General features: G+C 42.0%; 1 protein-coding gene and 1 long non-coding RNA gene across 2 annotated transcripts; both read left to right on the top strand.

The window, feature by feature from the left end:
• The first annotated feature begins 7,257 nt into the window (after positions 1-7,257).
• Positions 7,258-8,950, top strand: LOC121783837. Its single transcript, XR_006046655.1, has 3 exons — positions 7,258-8,109; positions 8,190-8,777; positions 8,917-8,950. It is a non-coding gene; the product is annotated as an uncharacterized LOC121783837 (long non-coding RNA).
• Positions 8,951-9,108: 158 nt separating this feature from the next.
• Positions 9,109-10,860, top strand: LOC121783836. Its single transcript, XM_042182012.1, has 2 exons — positions 9,109-10,498; positions 10,614-10,860. Exon 1 carries the CDS (start codon positions 9,184-9,186, stop codon positions 9,874-9,876), a length of 693 nt encoding a protein of 230 aa, XP_042037946.1. The 5' UTR covers positions 9,109-9,183; the 3' UTR covers positions 9,877-10,498; positions 10,614-10,860.
• The last annotated feature ends 359 nt before the right edge of the window (positions 10,861-11,219 follow it).

Raw genomic sequence — 11,219 nt, 5'->3', positions numbered from 1 at the left:
CTCTAAGTTATCCCTAAATGGTTTCACCCGGTGACCATTAACCATAAAAGGGGCAGAGTTTGGGTCACTTCCCTGAAGCTCCACTGCTCCATTTGTTCTGAGGGCAACGATGGTGTATGGTCCTGTCCACTTTGATTTCAACTTCCCAGACATCAGTTTGAGTCTTGACTGGAACAACAGAACTTTCTGACCAACTTGTAGCTCCTTTATACGTAGGTTCTTGTCATGCCACAACTTAATTTTCTCCTTATACCACATAGCTGCATCGTAAGACTCCAGTCTAAGTTCTTACAACTCTTGTAGTTGGAGCTTCCTTTCCTCGGCACAAACCTGAGGTTGCATGTTCACTTCCTTGACTGCCCAGTAAGCTTTATGTTCAATACCCACAAGAAGATGACACATTTTTCCGAAAACCAATCTGTATGGTGACATGCCGATTGGAGTTCTGTAAGCGGTGCGATAAACCCATAAGGCATCGTACAACCTCTTGCTTCAGTCCTTCCTTGAAGGGCTCACCGTTTTCTCCAGAATACTCTTGATCTCCCTGTTTGAGATTTCTGCTTGGCTATTGCTTTGTGGATGATACGGGGTGGACAGATGGTTGTTAACCCCATACTTCTTCATGATGGCTTTAATTGTACGATTACCTAAGTGAGTACCTTTATCCGAGAGTATGGCCCGGGGAATCCCGTACCTGCTAAATATATTTGACTTTAAAAACCTTGAGACCTCTTTAGCTTCTCAGGTTATAGTTGCCTTAGCCTCCACCCACTTGGATACATAGTCCACTGCGGCTATAATGTAAAAGTTCCCATAGGATGAAGGAAAAGGGCCCATAAAATCCATTACTCATACATCAAATATCTCGCAGACCACGATGGGTACCTGCGGCATCTCATCTTCATCAGAAATTCCTCCTATCAATTGACATGGACTACACCTCCTACAGAATTTATAGGCGTCCTTATGTAAATCCGGCCAATAGAAACCACCATCCAGGACTTTCCTGGATGTCTTCGGACTGAAATGACCGCCGCAGACACGAGAGTGACAATGAACCAATATATCTTCTTGGTCCCACTCAGGGATGCACCTCATAATTACTTGATCAACTCCCATTTTCCACAAATAAGGGTCATCCCAAAAGTAGTACTTAGCTTCACTCTTGATCTTCAATTTCTGGGCTCTAGTCACCTCTGGTGTAGAAGGCAGTTCTCCAGTTACCAAATAATTCGATAGATCAGCGAACCACGACTCAGCTTTTCTCTTACTTATTCATTCAAAAATGCCTCTGGATCAGCTGAGTCGAGTACATCCTTCAAACTGATCAACACAGTCGAACCTTGGGCATAATACAAATGTTCCTCCGGAAAAGCGTCAGAGACATCATCTTTATCTCCCCCTTGATTTATTCTGCTAAGATGGTCAGCCACTCTATTCTCTGTCTCTGCTTTATCCTTTGCCTCCCAATGGAATTCTTGAAGCAGTAACACCTAGCGGATAAGTCTGGGTTTGGACTCCTTTTTTGCAAAAAGGTACTTGATTGCTGCATGATCAGTATACACAATAACCTTGAACCCAAGTAAATAAGTGCAGAATTTTTTAAAAGAATACACTATAGCCAACATCTCCTTCTCGGTTGTGTCATAGTTCTTTTGGGCCTAATTCAAAGTTTAGAGGCATAGAATATGACATAACTCTTTCCATCAATTTTTTGATCAAGAACTGCTCCCACTATGAAATCACTGGCGTCGCACATCACCTCAAAGGGGTGATTCCAGTCAGGAGCTATGATAATTGGGGCTGAGACAAGTCGATCCTTCAAAAGCTGGAAAGCCTTCTGACTTGCTTCGTAAAAACGAACTCTACATCGTTTTTGAGGAGATGGGTTAATGGTTGAGCAATTTTTGCAAAGTCTCTAATGAACCTCCTATAAAACCCAGCATGTCCCAGGAAGGCTCGTATTTCTTTTTTATTTGTGGGAACGTTAGCTTGTTTATCACCTCCACCTTTGCCTTATCAACTTGTATCCCCTTCTCATGACCCAGAACAATTTCTTCAGGGACCATGAAATGACACTTCTCGAAATTCAACACCAAATTCTTCTCTTGACATTTTCTTAATACCCGATCCAGATTACCAAGGCACGACTCAAAGGAATTCCCATAGACTGTGAAATCATCCATGAACATCTCAATGCAGTCTTCGAGCAGGTCGGAGAAGATACTCATCATGTACCTTTGAAACGTCCCTGGTGCATTAAAGAGGCCAAAGGGCATCCTGTAGGGGTTGGCAGCGGAAGCGTGCGTTCTAACGGATCACATAAAATTCTGATCTATTTAGCAGATTATCATGCTCATAACTTGAATTTAAACATGCTTTAGCACAAATAATCCCTAAAACATGCTTGCTACGGAGTTAGCCAATTTACCTCGTTGATTCACTGGAGAATCGAAGGTGGCTCACGTCTTCTCCATGTGAAGATCTTGAGTACTAAACCACAGATCTTCTGATTGGTTCCCAGACTGTAATCTGATATTAGTGTGGGCTGATCTCACCAGAGAACTAGGACTTAAATAAAGAAGACAGAAATCCTATCTCCCGGAGGAGAGGAAAATCGTCCCCTATGTGAATAGTGAGAGGGACGAAAATTTGGAAGAAAATACAAGTATATTTTCTGTCTCCTTTATTTTTCTATTTATATTTAGTCACATATTGGGCCCAGTCAGAGATCTATGGAAGAATCTGGATATGGCCTCCCCCAATTAGCTTTTGACTAATTAAATTGAACCCACAATTTAATATAAGCTTATATTGGAATATTACGAGCAGCCACTACGGAAGTAATATTGCACTGTCCATCCAATTCCGAAATTACAAGTATTCCGGGTTTCCATTTGTTTGTGTCATCAATTTCCCGCGCTTAAGATAGAAACGTCCATTAATTAATCAATGTCTGATATGGATTTAATTAATTAACATATTATTTTCTCCAAGAGTGGACTTAGCAAGAAACACTTATTTATTATTCATAGAGTAATTAAACTCCAACTAGCTAGGTTCCGAATAATAAAACCTTGTTTCGAACTCCTCTTGTGGACGTTATCAAACGAGACTCACCTCGCGCACGATTCAATGTAATAGCAATCTTAGCACCGCTAGATATTAATCACCACTACCCAATATAGCAGGATTCTTGGGTTGCGAAAAACCCGCACCTTTTGGTAAGTCAAAGTAGTGCATAATCAATACCGTATGCTCAATGCTAACGTACATTGATTAAGAAATTAATTATCAAGACCTCGTCTTTCAATAGATAGCATAAAGACTTGTCTTGCTGTTAGATCCAATTCAGTGCTATACCAGACCAATGTCATCTTATTTCAGTAAGGCTTAGAAATATGTGGACTGACATTGCAACCTTTCACGATAGGTAGTCTAGGCCTATCTAGGTTGTGAAATTCTTATTTTTCTTTGTTCAGAAGTGACCGTGTTACCTTAAAGTGGACGACGCCCACAACCGGTCTACTAAAACAAAGACTTAGACTTTGTTACGTTGCTTATACATTTAAATATGCAACAAACATCCATTAAATGTAAAACATAACAACATTATGACAAAAATAATCTGTTTCATTCCTTTGGAAAATAACATATAGAGTTTTACAGTATTCAATCACTTGAAATGTGATTTCTAGTATACAAACTCTAACAGAGTCATAGGAGAGAGAAGAAAATATGTCATCTCAAGGGCATTAATATCAAGACAGGTTATTGTCATCACATCCACTGCAAAAATGCGCAGCGGTGGGATTTGTCACGATGTCCAGCTGTTATTGGCTTTAGAGCCATTTCTACTATCTTGTTATGTCTTTCCTCTACGAGGGGTGGATACCATATTGGGAATTTCTTGGTCGGCTTCACTCAGAGACGTCAAGGCCAACTGGCGGGATTTAACTATGGAGTTTACACTGTCAGGCCGCTTAGTACACTTACAGGGTGATCCTACTCTCACTCGTCGGGCTTGCACGCCATCTGAGATCCGTTCCTTTGAAGCAGCAGATGACTATAGGCTTCTTTGGTCCCTTGTTGCAGATCAGACCACAACAGCTTTTGGGTTGGCTGAAACCCTTCCAGCCACCTCTAAGCATCAACTCCAGGACCTCATGGAAGCTTTTCCGACAGTCACTACAGCTGCTGGCTCACTTCCTCCTCACCGGCCCATTGATCATTGCATACCCTTACAATCAGGCTCTCAACCAGTCTCCGTCCGGCCCTATCGATATTATCATGCCCAGAAGGATGAAATGGAAAAATTGGTGTCCGAGATGCTCACCGCTGGAATCATACAACCAAGCACTAGCCCGTTCTCGAGTCCTGTCCTCTTAGTTCGCAAGAAAGATGGTTCATGGCGATTTTTTGTTGATTATCGTGAACTCAACAAGCGAACAGTGCCTGACAAATATCCGATTCCAGTTATTCAGGAGCTTTTGGACGAGTTACATAGTTCACGATGGTTCAGCAAACTTGACCTTCGCGTTGGATATCATCAAATCATAGTGGCTTCCTCTGATGTTGCGAAGACTGCTTTTCGCACTCACTCGGGCCACTACGAATTTCTGGTAATGCCATTTGGTTTAATGAATGCCCCTGCCACATTTCAGAGCCTAATGAATGATATCTTTCGACCTTTCATGCGACGATTTGTTTTGGTTTTCTTTGATGATATCTTGGTCTATAGTCACTCGTGGGAGGCCCATATTGAACATCTCCAGACTGTCTTCCACATCCTCAATGACAACCTTTGATCATTAATCCGAAGAAATGTATTCTCGGGCGAGAGCAGGTTGAATACCTCGGTCATATTGTTTCCTTTCAAGGAGTACAAATGGATCCAACGAAGATTTCAGCAGTTCTTCGTTGGCCAACCCCCTCGACGATGCGTGGTGTTCGAGGATTCCTCGGCCTTACGGGGTATTATCATCGTTTTATTCATGACTACGGAAAAATCGCTGCACCCCTCACAGCTTTGTTAAAAAAATCCGACACTAAGAAAATCCAGTGGACTTCCGCCGCTGAAGAAGCGTTTCAGGCCCTCAAAAAAGCCCTCACCACTGCTCCAGTGCTCCGTATGCCTGATTTCTCTCAGGATTTTGTGATAGAGTGTGATGCTTCAGGCCGTGGCTTTGGTACTGTCCTTATGCAAGACCGACAACCCGTTGCTTATTTCAGTAAAGCCATATCTGCTCGTTGGCTAGCCAAATCGGCCTATGAGAGAGAACTAATGGGCCTCGTCCTTGCTATTCAACATTGGTGACCTTACCTCCTTGGTCGTCGGTTCGTGGTTCGCACTGATCAGCGGAGTTTTCTCCACTCACTTACTCAACCATTGACCACTCCGGCCCAACAGAATTGGGCAGCTAAACTTCTAGGTTATCACTTCAGTGTGGTCTACAAAGAAGGAGCGTTAAACCGGGCAGCAGATGCCTTGTCACGCCAAGAGGAAGACATAATATGTGCCGCTATCTCAACACCAGTCTGGCTCGACTGGTCAGCTGTGCAGAGTTCAATCGACCAGGACTCCCATCTCTCGGCAGTCCGTTCTGCGCTTATGGAAGGCAAGCCTTTATCCAAACACTACACCTTAACTCACGACCTATTGTTCTATAAGGGCCTCTGGTTGTTCCACGACATTCTGAGTGGATTCCCAAATTAATAGCAGAATTTCACATCACCCCAAGTGGTGGCCATGCAGGGCTTATCGTTCATATCGCCGATCTGCTAACGTCTACTGGCCATGAATGGTCAAGCACATTTCTCAATTTGTTGCAGCTTGTGCAACGTGCAAGAAGCATAAATATGATACCCATGCTCCAGCCGGCCTACTTAAACCTTTGCCAATTCCCTTGCGTGTATGGGAGGATATTAGTATGGACTTCATCACGGGATTGCTGAGGGCTGGGGGCGTAGACTGTGTGCTGGTGGTTGTTGATCGATTTTCGAAGTATGCACGTTTTCTGCCACTTCGCCATCCCTTCACAGCTCGTCAAGTGGCTGAAATCTTCACTCGATAAATTATGCGTTACACGGCCTGCCTGGCTCTATTGTTTCAGATCGGGACCCCGTCTTCCTCAGCACTTTCTGGCAAGAATTATTTCGATCAGCATGTACTTCTTTACGTATGAGCTCTGCCTACCATCCAGAAACCGACGGTCAAACTGAAGTGCTCAACCGTTGTTTGGAAACGTATCTGCGTTGTTTTTCATCCGAGCAACCAAAACAATGGAGTAAATGGCTCGCATGGGCTTAGTACTGTTACAACTCAAGCTATCAGACAACAGCTCATACCACCCTATTTGACATAATGTATGGACGTCCACCTCCCACCATTACGAGCTTTCTGCCACGGGAAGTCAGAGTCCAGGCAGTTGCCGAGGATTTACGTGCCCGCGATGAGACATTGGTCCACCTGCGCTACCATCTTGAGAGGGCCCAACAAAAGATGGTTCGAGCTGCCAATCGTCACCGCTGTCATGAAGAATTCGCTGTGGATGACTTGGTATATCTCAAGTTCCGACCCTACCGTCAGTCCACATTGTTTCGTTCCAAGAATCGTAAGCTAGCGCCACGCTATTTTGGGCCTTTTAAGGTTGTTGCACTGGTGGGGGTAGTCCGAGTATCGCATCCACCCGGTCTTTCACATTTCTCTTCTGAAGCGGGCTATTGGTGCTACGACTGCCGAACCTTCTCTGCCTGAGGACCTTCTGCGTGTGGATCCACCTTACTTACCTGAGCATGTCTTGGACCGACGCTCCATTGAGCGGGATAATGCATCTATTGATCAGGTGGTTGTGCTCTGGGCCGGTATGCCGAAGGAAGATGCGACGTGGGTTGATGTCGTAGATATGCAAGTCAGTTTCCCTTCTTCAGCCTTGCGGACAAGGCTATTTCAACGGAGGAGGCTATTGATACCGCTCGCCAATGGAAGGTGTATACCCGGCGTGATCGCAAAGACAAGGATTGAGGAAAATCCTGATTATCTTATTATTATTGTTATCTTTGATTGCTTGATTAGGATTTGATTGGGGGATTAGTCAATGATTGGGATTTGATTGATTGATCAATCAATAATTATGATTTGATTAATTGATTAGTCAATGATTGGGATTTGATTGGCTGAGATTTTGATTTGCTAGACCCTATATAAGAGAGGGCAGAGAATAGAAGGAGGTATCTCTGGGAAATCATTGTAAACGGTGTAGCCGTGGCCTCAAGGAGGAGTATCATTATTTACTGATTTCTTTAATTTATCCTATTCCCATTCCACTAACTACTCTTACCCTTCGTTTGCCTTCCATCATCAAATAATTTGTGTGTGTGAAAGTTTTGCTGCCTTTACTCCATAACAGCTAATAAATGCAAGAAATCATATGTGTCCTTCTTGAATCGTCTTCATGGCTTGATAGTTATGAAGTTAGGGTGTAACATAGTTGCGTGGTATTTTCACTATATAATGTAGATTGCAACTGAGTTTGGATTGTTATGCTAATAAAGCTCAGGTACGGCACATAGGGAGTATTTCTAGTGGTTGATGGTTTAAGTTTCGTGTCCATTGATTGAAGAAATAATTACTTGTTGACCTGGTTAGCATCTAGATTGCTTAGTCTACTTCTTATTAAGGTTTAATATTCTGCATCGTAGTCAGATACTTGTATTGATATTGTAAAAGTTCCTTTCGATATATCTTTACAGTGTATATTACTTGAGAACATAAAATATGGTTCATCTATTGATATGTTTTCTAAATTTTCCATGATTCAGTAACATGCATCCAGTTTAATCCAGTTGATGATAGATACTTCATCAGTGGATCCTTAGGTGCGTATCTGGAGCATTCCAGATCGCCAAGTCGTTGACTGGAATGATTTGCATAAAATGGTCACTGCAGCTTGTTACACACCTGATGGACTGGTGAGACACAAATTGCATGTTGACAAGACAGGCTTAATTTTTTCAATTTATATTGAACCAGTAGAATGTTCTCAACGATATATTTGTGAAACTTTGTTGGTTCATACAAGGGTAGCTGTCGCTTATACAACACATCAGGTAAGACATTTTCTTTAGAAATTTGAGCTTCTGCTGTCAATTATGGTTAAATTTTATGCTTGCCACATTTCTTTTTCCAGAAAATAAGTTGCTGGAGAAAAGCCAGATCAGTCTTCAGAATAAGAAGAAGAAGTCTCATCCTAAGAAAATAACTGGGTGCCAGGTAAAAACCACTTCATATCACACCCATACAACCAATTACCTAGTTACTGCTACCTACACCTAGTTACTGCTACCTACATATTCTTATGTACGCTGGTTGTTGAGGGACAAATTCCACGAATGTACCTATTGGGAGTTAGTATCCGTCGTTTATACCCGAAAAAAAAAAATTCTAGAGAGGGGAAAGACGCGAGAAGCTCACGCGTGTATCAATATTAAACACGCGTTTCGTTCATGCGTGTTTCAATTAAACACGCGATTTGCTCATGCGTGTCTTAATTTATACACGCGAATTGCTCATGCGTGTTTCACTTGGTACACGCGAATTGCTCACGCGTGTTTCACTTGAATATTCGGCGTGTCTCCCTTGGATACAAAATCAGTCTAGAACGCGAAAACCATTGGAGGCTGCTTCTGCCTTCGTCGCCCCCATTCTTCCGACCCAGCAAAAATCGAACCCTAATCCGACATTTAGCTGCTCTCATTCCAATTTGAAGTGTTGTTAGGTAACTTTCTACCCTTAGTTTTGATTATTATTGGTATATTTTTAGTTGGGTATAAGATTTAGGGTTCATGGTTTGAAAGTTTTTTGTTGAATTTGGTTGAATTTAGAGTATATGATGTTTTGTCGTACTTATTTTGCAGGTTTGATGGTGTTTGTGAGTTTATATTGGGATGGGAAAATTATTCAGCTCCCAGGTTTGGGTGTTGCTTATGATCCCCATCGTGCAAAATCATTTATTATATTGAATGGAAAGATATCTTATTATCAGCTAGTTTCAATGATATGTGAAAAAAATTAGAATTGATTTGGATTCACATACGATTGATTTAACATGGAGGCATCCTGTGGTTTTTAGTGGAGTGGTGAATTATATAGCTACACCAGTGGATGATAATTTGTTGGAGTATATGTTTGCTGAAAATCCACGTCAAATTGAACTTTTTATTGAATATACTCCTGTGACTACTGCGTTGCAATTTGAACCACCTATCACTCAGCATGATGTTGGAACGTCTAGGAGAGATGATTATCATAGTTTTGATGTCGGGACATCTAGGAGGGATGATGAATATCATAGCACTGAATTCAACACATTTGGGAGGGAGGTTGATGAACAACTAGATGTACCAAATGTGACATGTGATGGTTATGATGGTTCAGATGGTTCTGATAATTGTGATGGTTCTGATAATTGTGATGATTCAGATGGTTCTGATAATTGTGATAGTTTAGATGGTTCTGATAATTGTGCTGGTTTAGATGGTTCTGATTGTGATGGTTCCGATGGTTCTCAACCAAGTGATCTTGATTATAGTGCAGAATCATGTGAAGATTCCACATACGACGAGACACTTGAAATGATGGTTGAGAATTATGTACAACCAGCTGTTCGTGGGGAGCAACCTGTTCCCGACTATGTGCCTGAAGGGTTACCCTTTTTTCGATCATTACCATGTGAAGGTAGCCGCGGTTACGTTTCAGAAGACCATGGAGTGAGTGAAGAAGATATGTGGTATTGGGATGAGGATAATCCGAGACATATAGATGTGGGAACGAAATTTGATAGCAAATTGCAGTTGAAAACTGCTGTGACATTATAGCATGTGGGAACAGGTCGGATGTATGAGGTTATGGATAGTAAATCAAGAAGATGGCATGCAGTTTGTAGGGACCCATTTGGTCCGAAAAGAAAAGGCAAGGACCTTGGGCAACGATACCCATGTAATTGGGAGGTTAAAGCAACGTTTAAGAAACGTGATGGTAGCTGGTCTATCAACTCATGGGTTGATCGTAATTGTTGTATGGGAGATCACGATCCAAGTGAACATGTTAATCTTACATCATCCATGATTGCTCTATGTATTCGAAGTCAAATTGAAAATGATGTTGAATTCAAGCCTTCTGCGGTACGCACATATATCAAAGATAAATTTCACGTGAAAATCAGCTACAATAAAGCATGGTATGCTCGCAGAAAAGCTATTGAGCTTGTATATGGTGGGTGAGAGGGATCATTCAGACAACTCCCCAACTACCTGACTGAGTTGCAAAGTCAAAATCCGGGGACAATCGTTGAGTGGTTGCATGACCCTATATTGAGTCAAGGTACTACAAAGGTGTTCCGGTACGTATTTTGGGCATTTGGGCCAGCAATAGAGGCGTTCCAACTAGCAAAGCCGGTCTTATCAGTTGATGGGACTCACCTGCGTGGAAGACTGAAAGGTAAACTACTTACTGCAGTAGGGTACGATGCAAATAAGAACTGTTTGCCTGTTGTTTTTGCTATTATTGATGAAGAAACAAATGAGAGTTGGAGTTGGTTTTTGAATCTTGTCAGGATACACAACCAAATGGATGAGCGCAAAGAAGATGAGCCAAGAGCTCCTCCTCGATGCCGCCTTTGTGGAGAGACCGGCCACAATAGAAGAAAGTGCACTGTAGGACGTGTTGTGTAGTCATATTATATTTGAGAATCGTGATTTAGGCTTGAATTTTATTATGTGTTTGAACCATGTTTAAGACTGAAATGACATTCTTAAGTAATATTGTTAGAAAAAAATTCGACAGAGTTTACTTTTTTTATTGATCAATCCACCTGTAATAAATAAACAGTACATCTCAGATCAATCAACATGTAATAAAAAACAGTACATCTCAGATCAATCAACATGTAATAAGCTAACATTCTACTTAAAGGACGATGGTGTATATTTACTCAGGCCTTTTCCTCTGTTGTCATGGCTAGACCTTCTACGTGGGAACATGCCCAAAATTGTATGCGACAAACTTGGTCTGGAGCGTTCCTTATCGGGACGGGATGTATGTGAAGTACTACTAGGCCGATCAAGTTGGATACTACTCCTAGGAGGGTCAATATGTTCTCTCCTCGTGTGGCGTTCTATGTAGGCACTACTCCTAGGAGCAACATCAGCATCGGCATCAA

The sequence above is a fragment of the Salvia splendens genome, chromosome 21, assembly GCF_004379255.2.
Source record: "Salvia splendens isolate huo1 chromosome 21, SspV2, whole genome shotgun sequence".
NCBI classification, from domain to species: Eukaryota; Viridiplantae; Streptophyta; class Magnoliopsida; order Lamiales; family Lamiaceae; genus Salvia; species Salvia splendens.
The sequence above is the reverse complement of the archived record's forward strand: the minus strand, read 5'-3'. Positions and strand labels throughout refer to the sequence as shown.